Source organism: Bos mutus, chromosome 19, assembly GCF_027580195.1.
Source record: "Bos mutus isolate GX-2022 chromosome 19, NWIPB_WYAK_1.1, whole genome shotgun sequence".
Classification (NCBI taxonomy): Eukaryota; Metazoa; Chordata; class Mammalia; order Artiodactyla; family Bovidae; genus Bos; species Bos mutus.
This window is the reverse complement of record NC_091635.1, coordinates 7,006,995-7,028,053: the sequence shown is the minus strand read 5'-3', so window position 1 is coordinate 7,028,053 and position 21,059 is coordinate 7,006,995. Positions and strand designations below refer to the sequence as shown.

Below are 21,059 nucleotides of genomic sequence, written 5' to 3'. Positions count from 1 at the left end.
TGAACCCCTCTCCACGGCCCGGGTGGCTCCACATACGCTGAGAATGGGCATGGTCCTCATCAGGTCCCCCAGGACTCGGCACATGCCTGCAGAGGTGGGGTTGCTGTCGGCTTCCTTGGAGAGCATCTGTCGCGCCTCGTCCAGCCGGCCCTGCAGCACCAAGGTGGTCACCTGGGGGGACAGCAAGAATACAGCATCCAGGCGGAGGCTCAGCAGCCAGTGCCCCCAGCCCGCTCTGGCTTCCTCGTCCCGGAGAAGCGTGGTGGCTCCTCCCTCAGAGGTAATCTACCTCATCCAACCTTCTAGTTTTAACCTGTCCCAAGCTTTTCGAACTGCATGTTGTTGTATCCCACTGCAGGTATGACTGACTTTTTAAAAATGAAATAGAAAATAAAAATTACCAAAGTGCATCAAATAAAGCACTGATCCGTAAAAGTTTCAACTAAAAGAAAAAGTTCTAGTTCAAATACTGGGTTAGCCAAATTTGGTTCAGGTTTTTCCATGCTATTTTATGGCCTGGGTTCAATACCTGGTTGGGGAACTAAGATCCTGCAAGCCACGGCAAAAGAAAAGGAAGAAGCAGCCAAGGACACACGTGCTGCGAGTCCCACCCCTCCCTGATCCGGACACGCACATCCTATGGCCAGTGGCCCCACCTGGCCCTCGGGCACCTTAACCTGCCTCACCGTGAGCGCCGAGTCGGCGCCAGCCCACCAACCCACATTCTTCTGTTTCTTACACATCCAACTCTTAGCGAAGCCTATCACTGTACCTTTAAACTGCATCCAGAGTCGAATCACCGCTCACCATCTCCTCCGCTCAGCTCCCACCTGCGTCCAAGTTACCATCACAGCTGCCTGATTTAGGACCTGAGCCTCCAGACTGGTCTCTCCGCTCTGCTTTTGCTCTGTTCTCAGCAGAGCAGCCAGAAAAGCCTTTGAAAACCTGAATCAGGGACTTCCCTGCTGGTCCAGTGGCTAAGACTCAGTGCTCCCAATGCCGGGAGCCTGGGTTCCGTCCCCCTGGTCAGGGAACTAGACCCCACACGCCACAATGAAGAGTTCACACGCTGGGACTAAAGAGCCTGCGTGCCACAGCTAAGGCCCAGCACAGCCAAATAGATACATGTTTTTAAAAAGAAAAGAAAATCTCAGTCAGATCACAATGTTCCTGTGTTTGACTCTCCAATGTCCTCCTTACCCCAGCTGACTCAGGAGTAAAACGGGAGCTCTACTCTGTCCACCAGCTAGGTCATACCTTTATCTCCTTCAACTAACCCAATCAACAGCCCTGTGGGACAGGTGTTACACTCTCCAGGCTACAGATGAAGAAACTAAAGGCAGTTAAGTGACTCACTAGAGCTCACAGTTGGTAAGAGGCAGAGCTGGGATGCTAACCTGGGCAGCTTGGCACCACAGACCCTGTTCTTAGCATTCAACTACCCTGCCTCTCTGGGGCTTTCCTGGTGGCTCATTGGTAAAGAATCCTCCTGCTAATGCAGAATATGCAGGTTTGATCTCTGGGTCAGGAGGATCCCCTGGAGAAGGAAACAGCAACCCATTCCAGTATCCTTGCCTGGAAAACCCCATGGACAGAGGAACCTGGTGGGCTGTAGTCCACAGGGTCCCAAGAGTCAGACAGGACTGAGTGACTAAGCACCACCACCAGGCTGCCTCTCTAGGAGCTGAGCCCTTACCCCTCGTCACCTCCTCAGGTTCCTACTCACAAGCCACCTCACAAGGGTGCCCTTCCTCGACTTTAACACTCCCAATTCCCCTCCCCTGCTCTTTCTCTGCAGAGCACTTCACTTTTACATATATTTTACTTGCTTCTTTGTTTCTGTCTCCCCACCCAGAATGCAGGCTCCGTAAGGGCAGGCATCACTGCCTGCCCTGGTCCTGGTTGTCCGCTCAGGGCCCGCACACAGCACCACTCAAATACACAGAGACTGAATCACACACTTAAAAACCTAGGCCCGCCCATTTCTGAACAAAGCCTCTCCCCTCACCTGCACAGATCTCTGAGCACCCGAAGGCCTCAGAAACAGCCTCAAAGACAGCAGCTCTTTACCTGAATTTCAGATGTTATAAGTCTCCAACATTCAAGTCAATCAGCAACCTCCTCCCTGGTCGCTCCAAACTGGGTGATAGGTCAGTACAGGTGAATGGAAAAGTACTGCTCTCCCATAGAATACACACACACGCACTGACTTTCAAACTGACCGTCCAAAATGACTGGGACCATCAATGTCTTTGTTTTTAATAGCTTTCCTGATTGCAATGTACATCTTATAAACATTCACCTGTTTAAGTGTCTAATTCAGTGAACTGGAGTAAGTTTACGGAGTTGGGCACTATCATCACGACTCAGCTTCAGAACACATCTAACACCTCAAAACAGCCCTGGGCTCACTGACATCAAACCCCTACCCCAGCACCTATCCATCAGCTTTGCGTTGTCTTCACCAAGTCTCATTCTTAGATCCACAAAAAGATCAAAATTCCCTTCTCACTGTGAAGTCTACAAAGCATTATTTTTCTTACATGAAAACTTAGTTCAAAACTCTCCCACGGAGCAGGGAAGAAAACACCTCCCTAAGCACGTCTCCATGATCACAGACTCAAAGAACCACACGCACGTGGGCTCAGCAGGGAAACCCTCAGGCCAGCCCAGGAGCACAGGCCAAAGAGGATACGAGGCGGAAGGCAGGGAGGCCCAGCACACACGAGGGTCTTACCAAGTTCCAGAAGCTCTCGTGTTTGCTTGGATTCTCACTGCCCAGAACATCTGCCGACAAACTGTCCACCTCGCACACATGCAGTCGGACCCAGTCAAGGAGGTACAGGAGGAGAGGGCCGGCTGGGAGGAAACACACAAGCAGTAAATTCCATTTGCCCGAAGTACAGAGTGTAGGGCAGGCGAGCCAACTATGGAGGAAGTGGTCTGTCCCTCTTCAGTGAGCGGGCGTGTGGTCCTGACCACAGGGCTGAGCTAGCAAATGGACTTTTGTGGGCTTCTGTGGACTTCTGCCAGGCAGCTCAACCTTTCACTGAATCGTCAGGGGGGCTGAACATGAGACCCAAACCTCACCACCCTGACCACCCCCAGCTTCTTCACAACTACACAATACTCAGTGACCACATCAGTAATGACCATAAGGGGATGGTACTGACTAGGTGCCAGGTACACAACCATGATAAAAAGATAGCAACAGTCAGAATCTACTGGAGGAGGCGAGTAGACAACCAACCAATTCAATTTCAAGCTGCTCAGTGCTTCAGCAGGAGTATGAATAAAAAGCTGTGACTGCACAGAGACTACTAATACACGCTTACAGATAATAGTAAATATAAACCATTAGAAGAAGCAAAAAGGTCTGCAGCCCCTCCACAGAGAGCCCACTCAAGCCAGGATACTGTACTGACCACAATCAAATTCAAGATCAAGGGAATAATTCAGAGTGGACGCATGAAGCTGTAGGGTTGCCCCTGACCCAATCACCAACAAAGGAACTCTCTAAGGCACTCTGCCTTCCACCACCTAATCCTGCTTCGTATCTGTACAACGTTTTTCTTCTTAAACTTTTAAACAACAGGAACGTACTGTCTCGTGCTCTAGGAGGCTGAAAGTCTGTGGAGCTGGGAAGGCTGGTTCCCTCGGAGGCTGGGGAAGAGCCTGCACACACCTCTCCCGAGCTTCTAAAACTCTGTAAAGCTCCACCAGTCCATGATATAAATATGCACCACTCCTTTCGCACGCTAGTTTAATATCTGTTACTTCATAGTTTTTAGGGGTCACCTGCCTACAACTTAAGGTTTTCAGAGGATACTCTGACTCTCTTTGCAGTATCTTAACAAAAACACAGGCTTCTTCAGGCATCCTGTAATACTTCCCAATGCTTATATTGATGAAAAGCAACAAAAAGCACATTCTAGGCAACAAAACACTCATCACAGCACAGGACAGGGTAGGGGGACACCTCTGCCACCTCACCTGGGGCTACTTCGATAAAAAGAATCTCACAAAGGTTCCAAATGAGCTCCATTGCCGACAGAATGGAGACCTAAAGAAGGAACAGAGGCCAAGTTTTGACTGAAAACATTCCTAAGATTTTTTTTCCCTAGCGCTAAGAAACAAAGCAGAGCTTGAAACACAGGATGGTCGTTCATTAACTCAACATTTATAGACTGTTCCTATGGTAGGGTTCCCCACAAGACAGTCAGAGAATTTTAGGGGGTGGGACACACAATAATAGTTTCTGTTTTAATGGTTGTGGTTTTAGTTTAACACGTGTTAGAAAAATGTAAGTAGCTCTTTACACCCATGATCTTGATGAATATTATAGTTTAGGAAACAGCTCTTAGTAAAAAGGGAGAAATGATTTTTAGAAAAATATTTAGCAAATAATATCATAATATACAGGTACAGCAAAAACTAACGATGTTGATATTCAAGGGACTGATGTTTAGGAAACAGTCTATTAAAAAAGTAAACCCAATGTAAGACTCCAAAATAAATCAGCTGTGGACCCTGACCTTAGGAATATGCAATACCCCTATCATCCTTCTTATACAATCACAGAAATTTATACCTTAACCATAAGGAAAAATAAATGGTCTGATGACTTCAGAGATGGGTGTACCAGTCCCTACTGACTACTGAGTTTGAATAATATCAAAATTCTAACCAAAGAATGAGAATTCTTTAAGTCACTTTCCAATTAAAATGCAACACCCTGCCATTTATAAACACTGGCTCACTGAGTAGTTTATGAGACTACCCAGTGGTTCTAAACCTCAGCTCACTATCTCAGGTGACACACTGTGGTCAGGATTTATATTCCCCATAAGAGCTGAAGATTCGCACAAGTGTTTATCAAGCACATCCTTGTGTTCCAAAGTGCTAAGCCTTGAAGAGGGCACCAGGAGGTTCAAGATGATTCTTACCACTCCAAGGAGTCGCCTGTCTACCTGGCAAGAAAACAGACGTCTGCAGTATCAGTGATTACAAAGCCACCCCCGCTGGCTACTGAGGACTCAGAAGGACATAAATGGCGCTGGTACAACACAGGCGGCCCCACCCCCTTACCTGGCTGCTGAACTGGCGGCCAATGGCTGAATCTTTATCAGCAACTGACAAAACACAAAGCATTTCAAGTGAGCAATGTAACTCGAGTCTTACTGTTAGAGCTTCACAGACAGGCACTACGGCTTGTGCCTTCTGATGACCACCCGTTTTCACTGCAGATTTTTTTGAAACATGCTTCATATCTCTGTTGTACATCAATGATCTCAAACCATGGCCCAGAAATGACAAGTGGCTCTTTCAACTACAATGTGGCAAACGTAGAGACCACCATGCTATACGAGATTCTATCCAGCACCTACGAGTCATATGGCTCTCAGGGTTATGATAACTTTCAATCACCAAGATCAAAGAACTGGAATGTAATTGTCAAAGGTCTTTAATTTGGCCCTTTAGCCTCATATCTGCTAACATAATATGTTCTAATTTGTTCTAAAATGTACTCAAGACAACTGCCAGAAAATTACAGATTATGTAAGATAGGAAAGTAAGTTTTAAACTAGAATGTCAATCAGATTTTACCTTGTAGTACTTATAGCCAGATAAATACTTCAATTACTCACACACACACACACACACACAATACTTACCTGCAAATTGGTGCATTTCCTCCATGCATGCTCTTATGACTGATCGGTAGTTTTTACTCACTCGAACTAATCTACAAAAGATGAAATGGCATACAAGATGAACCTGGAACAGTTTGTGGTGACAAAAAATAAGGAACATCTTGTGATGATAGAAACTATTAAAAAAAAAAAAAAGATAAGCTTGCTGACAGACAGGAGGCAACTTGAAGGAGTTCCTCATGGCCAAAGCTAAAACAACTTGAGCCACAAAATAAACAAAATACCATATAACCTAGGGACTAAAAGAAATATCCATGAGTCCACAAGGATATTAACTGTCTCAAATGAGACCCACTAATGGATCCTAAAATTAGTGGTTGAAATTTGAGGAGAAATGGGATTTTCATAGTCTCAGAGTTTTTCCCTCAAATACTTACTAGTTACAAAGGGAAAGATGATAACTTTATAGTACAGAAACCCAGTAGAAACCACATTAACCAAGTGATCAAGGTCAATATAAACATAATAAAACATCAGCGTCATGAACCTCATGATGTGATGATGTGTGAGGAAGGACATATCACACCACTTCTGTGGTATTCTTGCTAAAAATGCATAATCTCTGCTCAGTCATGAGAAAACCCAGGACAGTTCTGAGGGACGGTTTCCAAGATAATTGGTCAATTATCAATTACTTTTTTCAAAAGTCATAAGGCCATGAATCAGATTAGGGAGAAAAAAACTAAATGCAACCTCATTTGGTTGCAGAAGAAAAAAAAGGACATTAGTGGAAAAAATGGTGGAACTGAAATAAGGCCTTCAGGTTAATCATACTGCATCAACATTTAAGTTTCCCAGTTTAAATACCAGTAATGTGGTTATACAAGATACTAACATCAGAGAAGCTGGATGACGGATGTACAGAAGTCTATTATTTTTGAACTTTTTCTGTATGTTTAAAATTATCTCAAAACAGAGTTCTTAAAAAAGCAAAGAGCAGAACAAAACAAACAAAAAAGGAACTGGCTATTAGTTACCAAGATATAGATCCTTAGAAAGAAACATTAGTTCTAAATGAAGAGACCTAAATGCTGCCTACTGGCTCCATTTACTTTTATTTTCTAGCTCCCTTTAAAGATGAACAGAAGGTACAATGGGGCCAGCAGCAGTTGAAGCAACTTGCACACACTCTCACTTAATTTTTCAGTCAAGACTCAGTCCCGAATAAATAACTCACCTGGCCCAAAAACAAGATGATATGCTGACCCCCACGCACAAAACAAGAGCTACCATCCCACCATTAGAAGGACATTCACAAGATCACTAATTTATTTAATTCAGCAAATATTTAAAGGCACCTACTATATAGATGAATGAGGGTATCTGGGAACAGAAGGCCCACATAAACAAGACAGGGTCCCTGCCTTCAGGGAACTACAGGACTTCTGACACGCTATGTCAATATAGATTCCTCTGAGTTACCACTATCCTGTACCAGAGCCTCTTGTCAGCAGTGATCTTTCATAAACACACAGGCACACACACATGCTGACCAGGGTATCCTCTGGGGTGATTCATCTATAAAATGCTTATCAAGGAAGTAAAATACTGTGACACTGTGGTTTATAAGAAGAAATAAAACACTAATCTTCATCCCTAATCCCTGACTCACAGTTCCTAAAGACTTTGTAAATTCCTAGATGACAAGAGCACCAGCAGCATCTTTTGTTTCAACTCTAGGTAGCTCCTGGATGAGGACTGATCACCAGAAAGCCCAAGCCATATTAGAAATTGAAATTATCAGCCCTGTCCCTGACTTCCCTGGAGAGGGGAAAGGGCCATAAATGGAGATAATAATTGATCATGCCTACATGAGGAAGATTCCATAAAATCTCAAAGGCAAGGGGTTTGGAGAGCTTCCAGGTGGGTGAACACATCCGTGTACCAGGATGGTGACACACCCCAGCTCCACAGGGACGGGGTTCCTGCACTTGGGACTCTTTCAGACCAGGCCCCACGTTCATCTTCACTTGGCTGTCCATCTGGGTCCTTTCTCATATCCTTTAATGAACTGCTAAACTTGTTTCCTTGAGTTCTGTGAGCTCCTCCAGCAAATTTATCAAACCTGAGGTTACCATGGGAACCTCTGATTTATAGCTAAGCTGAAGAGCAGCTGTAGGTAACCTGGGGACCCACTATTTATGACTGGCATCTGAATGGGAGGCAGTTTTGCGCGATAGAGCCCCTAACAGACTTGTAGGACACCCGGCTGGGGTCAGAGAACTGGTTGGTGCATGAAAACTCCCATACATTTGATGTCAGAAGGGTTATGAGTGAAACACAGGAAAAACGTTTTGTTTTTCCAACACAAATATCAACGTTATCTATTCCCTAGACATATGAATGGACACTAAGAAAAACCTAACACAGGGGCTCTCAAACGCCACTTGTACTTAAGCCTCACCTAGAGACTTTAGGATCCACCCCTAGAAATTTTGGAGATATGAGGTGAGGCCTCACAAACCATACTTCGACCAATTCTAGTCTATGAACAATGCAAGTTTTCTGGTCTCTTCCCAAAAAAATGCCTTGAAAATAATTCTTTAAAGACAAAACAAAACTCTCAACAGGGGGACCTCATTCAATGAAACTCGGGTGCTTATCTGGCCTAAATTTTATTCTTTGGAGGGTAAATGAAGTAGGAATAGAAACAAAGAAAGCTCATCAAGCAGCCAGCAAGTCAATTGGCAGCCATTCAAACATTCTCTGTAGGACTTCTCCATCCGTGACCATAAGGACTTATACTGCCCAGCAGAGGCCAGAAAATCAAACACAGAGTCCCATATTTCTCTAGGAGGTCCATCCATTGTGCAAAAGGAAAAGGATGCATTTCACTTGGTTTTTCAAAATTTAGTTGTGGGAGGCAGCACCTATCAGCAGCCAACTTACTGAGCTTTTCTGGATTTTCCAGTCAACTCTTCTTCAATTCTTTGGAGGCCCACGAAGATTCCATGGGATTCATTGAAGAGTTTTCTCAGGATTTTGGAGTAAACATCTATATCCTTTCGGATGATATGGATAAACGGGCAACCTGCCACCATCTCTGATTTTTCTGAAACAGGAAAAAAAAAAAATTAACATCTATCACCATCATCGTCATCAAAGCACTCTAAAAATTTTAATTGAGTAGCTAATTACAAAAGCTTCAGCTTCTTTGCTACTGATTTAATGATATATTATTTATCCACACATGAATTTTTATTTTTACTTTTTTTGGCCATGCAGCATGTAGGACCTTAGTTTCCCAACCAGGGCTTGAAACCATACCCCTGCAGTGGGAGCAGAGTCCTAATCACTGGGTAGCAGGAGAAATTCCTCATATATGAGTTTTTAAGTTTTTATTTATTTTGGCTGTGCTGGGTCTTCGTTGCTACTTGGACTTTTCTCTAGTTGCAGGGAGCGGGGCCTACTCTCTAGTTGCGGTGCCCGGGCTTCTCTTTGCGTGGCTTCTCCTATTGTGGAGCACGGGCTCTAGGGCATGCATTTCAGTAGTTGTGGCTCACTGGCTTAGCAGTTGCAGTTCCTGGGCTCTAGAGCACAGGTTCGAGTTGTGGCACACTGGATTAGTTGCTCCATGGCATATGGGATCTTCCTGGACCAGGGATCGAACCCATGTCTCCTGCATTGGCGGGTGGACTCTTTATCACTCAGCCACCTGGGAAGCCCCCATACATGAATTTTTTTTTTACGTTTTTTTAATTCTTTATTGAAATATAATTGCTTTACAGAATTTTACTGTTTTCTGTCAAGCCTCAACATTAATCAGCCATAGGTATACATATGTCCCCTCCCTTTTGAACCCCGCTCTCATCTCCCTCTCCGTCCCACCCCTCTAGGTTGATACAGAGCCCCAGTTTGAGTTTCTCAGCCATAAAGCAAATTCCTGTTGGCTCTCTATTTTACATATGGTAATGTAAGTTTCCATGTTACTCTTTCCATACATCTCACCCTCCCCTCCCCTCTCCCCATGGCCATTAAGTCTATTCTCTATGTCTGTTTCTCCACTGTTGCCCTGCAAATAAATTCTTTGTATATACATGTTAAAATATGGTATTTATCTTTCTTTCTCACTTCACTCTGTGTAATAGGTTCTAGGTTCATCCACCTCATTAGAACTGACTCAAATTCGTTCCTTTTTATGGCTGAGATGATATGATCACTCATCTAAAGCCAAACATCCTAGAATGTGAAGTCAAGTGGGCCTTAGAAAGCATCACTACAAACAAAGCTAGTGGAGGTGATGGAATTCCAGTTGAGCTCTTTCAAATCCTGAAAGATGATGCTATGCAAGTGCTGCACTCAATATGCCAGCAAATTTGGAAAACTCAGCAGTGGCCACAGGACTGGAAAAGGTCAGTTTTCATTCCAATCCCAAAGAAAGATAATGCCAAAGAATGCTAAACTACCACACAATTGCACTCATCTCACACGCTAGTAAAGTAATGCTCAAAATTCTCCAAGCCAGGCTTCAGCAATACATGAACCATGAACTTCCTGATGTTCAAGCTGGTTTTAGAAAAGGCAGAGGAACCAGAGATCAAATTGCCAACATCCACTGGATCATGGAAAAAGCAAGAGAGTTCCTAAAAAACATCCATTTCTGCTTTATTGACTATGCCAAAGCCTTTGACTGTGTGGATCACAATAAACTGTGGAACATTCTGAAAGAGATGGGAATACCAGACCACCTGATCTACCTCTTGAGAAATCTGTATGCAGGTCAGGAAGCAAGAGTTAGAACTGGACATGGAATAACAAACTGGTTCCAAATAGGAAAAGGAGTACATCAAGGCTGTATATTGTCACCCTGCTTGTTTAACTTCTATGCAGAGTACATCATGAGAAACGCTGGAAGAAACACAAGCTGGAATCAAGATTGCCGGGAGAAATATCAATAACCTCAGATATGCGGATGACACCACCCTTATGGCAGAAAGTGAAGAGCAACTCAAAAGCCTCTTGATGAAAGTGAAAGTGGAGAGTAAAAAAGTTAGCTTAAAGCTCAACATTCAGAAAACGAAGATCATGGCATCCGGTCCCATCACTTCATGGGAAACAGATGGGGAAACAGTGGAAACAGTGTCAGACTTTATTTGGGGGGGCTCCAAAATCACTGCAGATGGTGACTGCAGCCATGAAATTAAAAGATGCTTACTCCTTGGAAGGAAAGATATGTCCAACCTAGATAGCATATTCAAAAGCAGAGACATTACTTTGCCAACAAAGGTCCGTCCAGTCAAGGCTATGGTTTTTCCTGTGGTCATGTATGGATGTGAGAGTTGGACTGTGAAGAAGGCTGAGCGCCGAAGAATTGATGATTTTGAACTGTGGTGTTGGAGAAGACTCTTGAGAGTCCCTTGGACTGCAAGGAGATCCAACCAGTCCATTCTGAAGGAGATCAGCCCTGGGATTTCTTTGGAAGGAATGATGCTAAAGCTGAAACTCCAGTACTTTGGCCACCTCATGCGAAGAGTTGACTCATTGGAAAAGACTCTGATGCTGGAAGGGATTGGGGGCAGGAGGAGAAGGGGACGACAGAGGATGAGATGGCTGGATGGCATCACTGACTTGATGGACTTGAGTCTGAGTGAACTCCAGGAGCTGGTGATGGACAGGGAGGTCTGGCGTGCTTCGATTCATGGGGTCACGAAGACTCGGACACAACTGAGCGACTGAACTAAATATTCCATTGTTTATACATACCACAATTTCTTTATCCATTCATCCGTTGATGGACATCTAGGTTGCTTCCATGTTCTAGCTATTGTAAATAGTGCTGCAAACAATGGGATACATGTGTCTCTTTCAATTTTGGTTTCCTCAGGGTGTGTGTTGAGGAGTGGAATTGCTGGGTCATATGGTGGTTTTATTCCTAGTTTTTTTTTAAGGAATCTCCATGCCGTCTTCCATAGTGGCGACATCAATTTTCATTCCCACCAACAGTGCAAGAGCGTTCCCTTTTCTCCACGCCCTCTCCAGCATTTACTGTCTGTAGACTTTTTGATGAGGGCCATTCTGACCGGTGTGAGGTGATATCTCATTGTAGTTTTTATTTGTATTTCTCTAATAATGAGCGATGTTGAACATTTTTTCATGTGGTTGCTGGCCATCTGTATGTCTTCTTTGGAGAAATGTCTGTTTAGGTCTTTTCCCCACTTTTTGATTGGGTTGTTTTTCTGGTGTTGAGTTGTATGAGCTGCTTGTATATTTTGGAAATTAATCCTTTGTCAGTTGCTTCATCTGCTATTATTTTCTCCCATTCTGAGGGTTTTCTTTTCACCTTGCTTATAGTTTCCTTTGCTGTTCAAAAGCTTTTAAGCTTAATCAGGTCCCACTTATTTACTTTGTTTTTATTTCCATTACTCTAGAAGGTGGGTCACGGAGAAGGCAATGGCAACCCACTCCAGTACTGTTGCCTGGAAAATCCCATGGACGGAGGAGCCTGGTAGGCTGCAGTCCATGGGGTCGCTAAGAGTCGGACATGACCGAGTGACTTCACTTTCACTTTTCACTTTCACACATTGGAGAAGGAAATGGCAACCGACTCCAGTGTTCTTGTCTTGAGAATCCCAGGGACGGGGGAGCCTGATGGGCTGCCATCTATGGGGTCGCACAGAGTCAGACACAACTGAAGCGACTTAACGGTAGCAGAAGTGACTTAGCAGCAGCAGCAGAGAGTAGGTCATAAAGGATCTTGCTTTGATTTATGACATACGTGAATTTTTATACGCAAATGTTTACTCTTAGACTTCATCCCTCAACTCACTAGCATACTCTGTAAAGACATTTCACCTCTATCCATTGAAATATACTAGGGAAAAAAGGAAACCACTTAATATTACCCTATGTAAACTCAATAAATAAACCTACAGCTGAAGTTTTACAAAATGTCAAAATAAATATTCTTTTTATATTACTTTTTATTGCCATTACTCCTAAAACAAAGAATCAAGGACTAAACTATTTTGCAACAGTGATGAACAGGCTCTGTAATGATAAATTATAAACCACCAACTTATGGAAATTTCACATACAGCAGCTTCTCAAATAAGTTGTGATAATGTTCAATGGCTTGTTGTGAATGTGATTTCAATAAATAAAAAAAGAAAGAAAATCCTGAGTTTCCAACAATCAAGGACAAGCTAGAAACGTTGATAAGCTTTCCCATTAAGCAGGGAAAGACACAGTCACAGAAGTTTCTCTTCTGAGCAACTTCTACCACTCTACCAAACTTGAGATTCTCAATACCAAGATATCCCATAGATATTTGGCAACATCAGGGATCATTTCAAACTATAAAATAAAGAAAAACTACTCTGCTTAAAAGTTACATGAAGGGCTTCACAGGTGGCACAGTGGTAAAGAACACGCCCGCCAATGCAGAAGACACAGGAGATGAGAGTTCGATCCCTGGGTCAGAAAGATTCCCTGGAGAAGGAAATGGCATCCCACTCCAGTATCCTTGCCTGGGGAATCCCATGGACAGCGGAGGCTAGAGGGCTACAGTCCACAGGATTGCAAAGAGTCAGACACTACTGAGCATCGGTGGTCTAGTGGTTGCAACTCCATGCTTCCAATGCAGGGGTCATGGGTTCAATCCCTAGTGAGGGAACTTACATCCCACATGCCATGCCAAGTGGCAAAAAAATTTAATTAAAAAAAAAAAAAAATCACACGAATTGCATACTACCTTAATTGTATGACCTTCATTAGCTCAATGTGCTCCCAACAAAAGAGGAAAACCTCTATATTTAGATAAAGAACATGACAAAGATTCACAAAATAATCCTTTCAACATTTCCTGAGATTTCTCTCTTGAAAAGGAGAAAGCAAAATCAAGTATCAAGACGTTGATTTTACCTTGCTCCTATAGGGAGTCTCAATCGGAAAGGTTAAGAGCCATGTCTGACACCTGATGGAGCTTAGAGGACAAGTTATTTTGTTCACAATGAAAAAATGAAGGTAAGGGCCATGACATCTGACAACATTCATAGTGAGGGGACCACTACAAAGAGAATTTAGTCACTCAGGACAAAAAGGGAAACAAAAAGCTTCAAGCTTTTAAGTATAAAGAAAACCTTCTTTAACATTGGGAAGATCATTGTTAACTTTTTTCCCCTGGACTCAACATCTGCCAAGTCTCACAAATCAATGAAAATCTTAAACAGCTAAAAAGTTTCAAAAATTAAAATGGTACAAAATAAGTTCAATTGTTTTCATATCTCAGGTAGTCAAATCTGAGAGAATAAAGAAAAAAAAAAACAATTGTACCAACACAGATAATCTACAAGAGAAACAAAAAAACCTACCTTTTTTATTGAAAGAGGTTTCACACACCAGCATCTCCCCTGGACCCCAGTCAAAACACATTTGCTTCTTCTGGGAATTCACTCCTGGAATCCACTAGTAAAAAAAAATAAGGCACAGAAATTGTTATTCTTCCTAAAGGCTTTGCTTTCAATTGACTTGCAAGTATAATTCTAGTAATCAGTGGTAGTAGAAGTTATTAATCTATAAATCTATAAATACAACTGAGTGTGGCTGAGATGAGCCCAGTCTGTTAGACCCTAAATGAGCAAGAGAGTTGTTAGGCACCTTGACCCAGCCTGCCACTTCTCAAGTGCTGATAAAAAGGAAAGCTACCCCCTAATCAATTATTATATGGTAATTTAGTGATCTGTAGTTCAGAAAAAGGGCAGTTAAAAAAATTAAACAGGAATTGAACCGCTGTTACTCACTAAAAAGACCTCCAATCCCCTGGCCTCTATGTCACATCTTAATGGTGCTTTATTTTTTTCTCCAACTCAGTCACACCAATTCCTCTGAGTCTCAGCTTCATAAATCCAACTGCATAATCCACCCTTTTTGAGTTATCTAACCTCCAGAACTATATCCATAAAATCAAGAGCCAAAACAGGAACTTAATCTATGGCTGAACACGGGCCTTCTGTAGTTGTGGTGCTCGGGCTTCTCACTGTGGTGGCTTCTCCAGTTGTGGCGCACAGGCTCTAGAGTGCATGGGCTTAGCTGTCCCGCGGCATGTGAAATCTGCCTGGAACAAGGACTGAGCCCGTGTCCCCCGCATTGGCAGGTGGATTCTTATCCACTGAACCACCAGGGAAGTCCCAAAACAGGGACTTCTGATGCTCATTCCCAAACCTCATTCCACTCCCGCAGTAGGACAAAGCCTTCCCCAACTGTTAGGAGCAACCCTTGTAATCCTCTGTGTTCCCTCATGACCCACTGAGGTCACGCTAGAGGTAAAGAATCCACCTGCCAATGCAGGAGACACAGGTTTGATCCCTAGGTGGGGAAGATTCCCTGGAGAAGGAAATGGCAACCCCCTCCATTATTCTTTCCTGGAAAATCCCATGGACAGAGGAGCATGGAGGGCTACAGTCCATTGGGTCACAAAGAGTCAGGCACAACTGAGTACATGCATCTCTCCTATACCTCAGCAATTCCACTTCTAGGTATTTATCTGGAAAGAACCAAAAAGTGAAGTGAAGTGAAGTGAAGTGAAGTGAAAGTTACTCGTCATGTCCGACTCTTTGTGACCCCATGGACTATACAGTCCATGGAATTCTCCAGGCCAGAATACTGGAGTGGATAGCTGCTCCCTTCTCCAGGGGATCTTCCCAACCCAGGTCTCCCACATTGCAGGCAGATTCTTTACCAGCTGAGCCACCAGGGAAGCCCTTAGAAAAAAAAAAAGATAAGAACTATAACTCACATTTCTTAAGAGTCCTTGACATAAAAAGATAATACCACTGGTCTAGAAAAACTACTCAAGATTAATCTCTTTGGATCCACACTGAAACATTCCTGAATCTGCTAGTTACTAACTGGCCTTCACGAGCCTTGATATATTCACCCTGCTACAAAAAGCGACGATAGTTTTCAAGGTTATTCATCAGCCTCTTGAGAGTGTGTATCAGTTCAGTTCAGTCGCTCCGTTGTGTCCGACTCTTTGTGACTCCATGAATCGCAGCACGCCAGGGCTCCCCGTCCATCACCATCTCCCGGAGTTCACTCAAACTCACGTCCATGGAGTCGGTGATGCCATCCAGCCATCTCATCCTCTGTCATTCCCTTTTCCTCCTGCCCCCAATCCCTCCCAGCATCAGAGTCTTTTCCAATGAGTCAACTCTTCGCATGAGGTGGCCAAAGTACTGGAGTTTCAGCTTTAGCATCATTCCACCCAAAGAACACCCAGGGCTGATCTCCTTTAGAATGGACTGGTTGGATCTCCTTGCAGTCCAAGGGACTCTCAAGAGTCTTCTCCAACACCACATAGAGCAAGCTTAAAGAGCAGACTAACTCTCAAATACAGACATGACTGAATTCAAACTTTCATTGTTGAGGTTCAGATTCTAGACTATGGATGATGCCCTTCTGAGAGGCTGTGTCCACAAGGCCAACCTGGTCTTCCTACCTGGTCTCCCCAACACCAATGTAAAGCTGGGTTGTCACAAGTCAGTCATCACTACTGGGGGCAAAACTCAGCTTAGACTGTTTTCATCCCATTTGTAAATGCATGCCTAATTGTCATGGTTCAATAGCAAGTAGCTCTCCAGGGTCGCACAGAGTACTGGGAAAGTTTCCCCATCCAAAGATTCTGACATAAGTAAAGGAGGGAAAAGCAAGATAACATGTAGTCTGAAAAAGTCCCAGTGATTCCAATAGTCTATTTTTCCTCCCCCAAAACAGTGACACAGTCCTTGATGGATATTTAGCATTTAAACTACTTCACATATGCATTAAAAGTTAACTTTCTATAGGATATAGCAGTAAACTTTATAGACAGTAACATCCCACATTCACTGCTGTTTGAGATCTCATGTCTCTTGTCTAGTTAGCTTTGAATTGACTTCTATTTTCAGTTTTTGGTTTTGTGACATACTGCTTTGCAATTTGATGGCTTCAGCAGAAAGCTGAAGGCATTTCAACTTTCTAAAAAGCAAAAATATAAGGTCAAGCAGCTTGCTGTTTAGCAGGGCTTACAGGTTACCAAGAGCTAACAGATGCAAAACAAGCCTAAATAGACAGATGGAAATATTTCCTAGTCAGGGAAGTCAGGGAAAGCTTTTCTGACAAAGAGGCTGCTGGAGCTTGTACGTAAAAAAATGTGTGGGATAGAAACCCGAGAGAGAAGAGCATCCCAGATGGGGGAAGGATAGGTATCCCTCTTCTAACAGCCATGAATCTCCTTCTAAGCATCATATATCATCCACATCTGACATACTTTCCTGAGAGTTCAAACAGACGTGAAAGCAAACAGAGCAATGAAAAAGCAGGATATTCTCCCAAGACCTAGTAGATGCTGAAAAGACCAAGAAGAGATTGAAAGAATACATGGAAGAACTGTATAAAAAATATCTTAATGAACCGGATTGCTACAGTGGTGCGGTTAGTCACCCAGAGTCAGACATTCTGGAGTGCAAAGTCAAGTGGGCCTTAAAAGAAGCACTGCCGTTAAAGCTAGTGGATGTGATGAAATTCCAGCAGAACTACTCAAATCCCTAAAGGAGGATACCATCAAGGTTTTGCATTCATTATGTCAGCAAGTCTGGAAGACCCAGCAGTGGCCACAGGACTGGAAAAGGTCAATCTTCATCCCAATTCCCAAGAAGGGTAGTACCAAAGAATGTGCTAACCATCGGACAATTGCACTCATCTCACATGCTAGTAAGATCATGCTTAAAATTTTGCATGCTAGGCTGAAGCATTATGCACACCAAGAACTTCCAGATGTCCAAGCTGGGCTTAGAAAAGAAAGAGGAACTAGAGATCAAATTGCCAACATTTGCTGGATGATACAGAAAGCAAGGGAATTTCAGAAAAACATCTATCTCTGCTTCATGGACTACCCTAAAGCCTGTGACTGTGTGGATCATGACAAACTGTGGAAAGCTCTTAGAGAGATGGGAATACCAGACCATCTCATTTGTCTCCTGAGAAATACTCCCTGACTGGCAAATATTTCTGTCTGTCTACTTAGGCTTATTCTACACCTCTTAGCTCTTGGTAACCTGTAAGCCCTGCTAAATGGCAAAGAAGCAAAGTTAGAACCCTGTATGGAAAAACTGATCGGTTCAAGATCAAGAAAGGAGTATGACAGGGCTGTCTGCTGTTACTGTTTAATCTATAGGCTGAGTACATCATGAGAAACGCTGGGTTGGGTGAGTTACAAGCCAGAATCAAGAGAAGCAGGAGAAACATCAACAGACTTAGATATGCGGATGATACCACCCTAATGGCAGAAAGTGAAGAGGAACTAAAGAGCCTCTTGATGAGTGTGAAGGAGGAGAGTGAAAGAGTCGGCTTAAGGCTAAATATTAAAAAAAAAAAAAAAAAAAAGATCATGGCATCTGGCCCCATTACTGCATGGCAAATAGAAGGGGAAAAGGTGGAAGTAATGACAGATTTCCTCTTGAGCTCCAAAATCACTGCAGATGGTGACTGCAGCCATGAAATCAGAAGACAATTGCTTCTTGACAGGAAAGTGATGACAATCCTAGGCAGTGAGTTGAGAAGCAGAGACACTGCCGACAAAGGTTCATGTGGTCAACGCTGTGGTCTTCCCAGTGGTCATGGACAGTTGTGAGAGCTGGACTGTAAAGGGAAGACCGCCAAAGAATTGATGCCTTTGAACTGTGGTGCTAGAGAAGACTCCTGAAAATCCCTTGGACAGCAAGGAGATTAAACCAGTCAATCTTAAGAGGTCAACCCTGAATACTCACTCGAGGGACTGTTGCTGAAGCTGAAGCTCCAGTATTGGTCATCTGATGAGAACAGACGACTCATTTGGCAAAGTCCCTGATGCTGGGAAAGATCGAGGGCAGGAGCAGAGGGCGTCAGAGGATGAGATGACAGGACAACATCACGGATAGAATGAACCTGAACTTAAGCAAACTCTGGGAGGTGGTGAGGGACAGGGAGGCCTGGCATGCCGCAGTCCATGGGGTCCCAAAGAGTCGGACACGACCGGGCGACTGAACAATAGCAGTCTCTCAAGAGAACTATACCTGGTAAACCTTGGGCGAGCTCAAGCAGAAGCCAAGCTCACGGGGCTGCGACGTGAAGCTTTGCTGCTGTTGTTAAGTCATTTCAGTCGTGTCCGACTCTGTGCGACCCCATAGACAGCAGCCCACCAGGCTCCTCTGTCCCTGGGATTCTCCAGGCAGGAATACTGGAGTGGGTTGCCATGCTGGGAGAAAAAAAGCCGTACAATACCTCCGCCTGGCTCCAACCCGCTCATTAAAGCTTAAGCCCAAGAGGAAAAGCCAGAGAAGCAGGGAGGTCGGGGAGGCAAGGGATGGAAAGGAACAGAGTTAGGAGGGCGGTCTCCAGGGCCAGGTACTCCTCAGAATATAGAAGGGAGCAGAAACCCAGCGACCACCGCGACCCACACGCGGGGAGCGAATTAATGCGACTTCCGAACGGGGGGCAACAGTGAAGGGGCCGGGCACCTCGCCAGCGGCAAGGACGAGACGGACCCAATCTCCGGGCCCCGGGGTGGGGGGGGGGAAGCGTACTGTTCGGGGCCCCCTTACAGTGACCGTCGGCTCGCCGTCGAACTCCTCCATAGCGCCGCACCACAGCCGCCGGGAACCCGCAGTGCCGCCTAGGCTGGCGCCTCAGGGCTCCGGCTCAGGGCCGGCTGCGAGAGAGGACCCGCGCGTGAGCGCCTCCCGCACTGCCTGCAGGCCCAGCCGCCCGCCGCGGCGAGGGCTTCTCCTCAGAGCCACGGCCACTCCTCTGCGGCGCTCCGCACGCGCCCCTCCTTCTGGCCTCGACCACACGAACGGGAAAGGCAGCGCCAGGGGCGGCCTGCCCTCACGGGACCGCTTTCGCCAGATCCGGCGCCGCCGCGGACACCCCTGAGCCGGGCGGAGAGAAGGCCCCCCGGGGACGGCGGGAGCGGCGGGGAGGCGGCTGCGCGTGCGCGGCCGAGGGCGAGCGCTCGGTTTGGCCCCGGCGGGAGCGAGGTCACCACCTCTGCCGAGCCTGGGTTTCCTCCCCGCACCTTGGTCTGCAGGCTCGCGTCGTCGGCGCCGCTGCTTTTTCCATGGCAGGAGCCCCTTTGGTCCATCGGGCTTGTGTACGAAGGTATTCGTCACCAGCCCCTACCCCAAAAGGCTCCAGAGGCACGAAGGGGACGAGATTGATGCAGATGAAACAGCTGGGAAATGGAGACCCTGGGCTCAGTTGAACACAAATACTGATTTGTTATGGGCTTCCTAGGTGGCTCAGTGGTCAAGAATTCCGAGACGCGGGTTCGATCCCTGGGTGGGAAAGATCCCCTACAGAGGAAAATGGCAACCCTCTCATACTCTTGGCTGGGAAAATCCCATGGACAGAGGAGCCTGGCGGACTACAGTTCATGGAGTCGCAAGAGTCGAACGCGGCTTAGCGACTGAACAACTGATTTGTTATCTCACCAAAGAAAAGCAGGAGGAAAAAAAATCAGGGAATTCGAATCCCAGGTCTTGTTATGGAAAACTTCAAAAATGCTTCGGTGACCTAAAGGAGTTATTTATTTTGTGAGTGCCATATTTACAAATGCATAGACATACAAAGAAGAGAATATTATTGGTTCTGAATTCCCAAATAAGAGCATTTTTGTTTGTTTTTTAACAAGCTGGAGCTAATTCGATATCTTAAACCTTTGGAAATGGTGCCTGAAAATGTAGCAGCTCTTATTATTTAGAAAAGAAATTCGATATGAAAATAAGACAAATTTTCAGTAATTTACTTGGGGAAGCACTTCCTTCACTGAGATGATTCTCAACGACCTATTTGAATAGTAGAAATAAGATGACTTGGAATGTTAGGAAAACCCTGTGACCCCAATAGTTTGTTCTTTTGAGATATACATTTTTAGTAGAGAGAGAAAAATCCTGTGGTTATCACAATTTTACTCAAATCTGTATCTCTGAAGTCAGCCATCCATAGGATGAAATTTAATGTAGTTTCACACAAAATTCCACGCTGTTCTACCATCTATGTCTTGTTGCATTTTCCAAATGTTTCACAAAGTTTCTCTGATCTGAGCATTTTTGACACCATTGGTGTGGCTATGAGAAATTACAGTCATATCCATTTTTTAGTGGGTGAAAAGAAGCCTGATAGTTTCCAAATGTAAAATAAACTCTTAGTAGCAGATAAATGAGTTTTTAAAAACTGGCTATTATAGCTGCTCTATTGAAAGTTTTTAAAGCATCAGAAATGAAGTTAGATCAGATCAGATCAGTCGCTCAGTCGTGTCCGACTCTTTGCGACCCCATGAATCGCAGCACCCCAGGCCTCCCTGTCCATCACCAACTCCCGAAGTTCACTGAG

The 21,059-nt window shown here is 44.6% G+C and overlaps 1 protein-coding gene across 3 annotated transcripts in view; it reads right to left on the bottom strand.

Annotated features, from left to right (window-relative positions):
• The window catches only part of NUP85 (nucleoporin 85), a 28,088-nt gene extending 8,552 nt beyond the window's left edge, over positions 1–19,536 (bottom strand). Inside the window, exons 1-8 of one of the 3 annotated variants that reach the window (XM_070389059.1) lie at positions 19,271–19,536; positions 14,024–14,117; positions 8,604–8,766; positions 5,676–5,746; positions 5,089–5,132; positions 3,994–4,063; positions 2,738–2,859; positions 37–171 (exon numbers count right to left, since the gene is read on the bottom strand). In XM_070389059.1, the coding sequence (XP_070245160.1) occupies positions 37–171; positions 2,738–2,859; positions 3,994–4,063; positions 5,089–5,132; positions 5,676–5,746; positions 8,604–8,766; positions 14,024–14,117; positions 19,271–19,303 (732 nt within the window). In that variant the 5' untranslated portion in view covers positions 19,304–19,536. Of the gene's footprint in view, positions 1–36; positions 172–2,737; positions 2,860–3,993; positions 4,064–5,088; positions 5,133–5,675; positions 5,747–8,603; positions 8,767–14,023; positions 14,118–18,457; positions 18,477–18,742; positions 18,881–19,270 lie in introns of those variants that run through there. The other 2 variants (XM_005907938.3, XM_070389058.1) reach the window with 2 other exon arrangements.
• Positions 19,537–21,059: the final 1,523 nt, after the last annotated feature.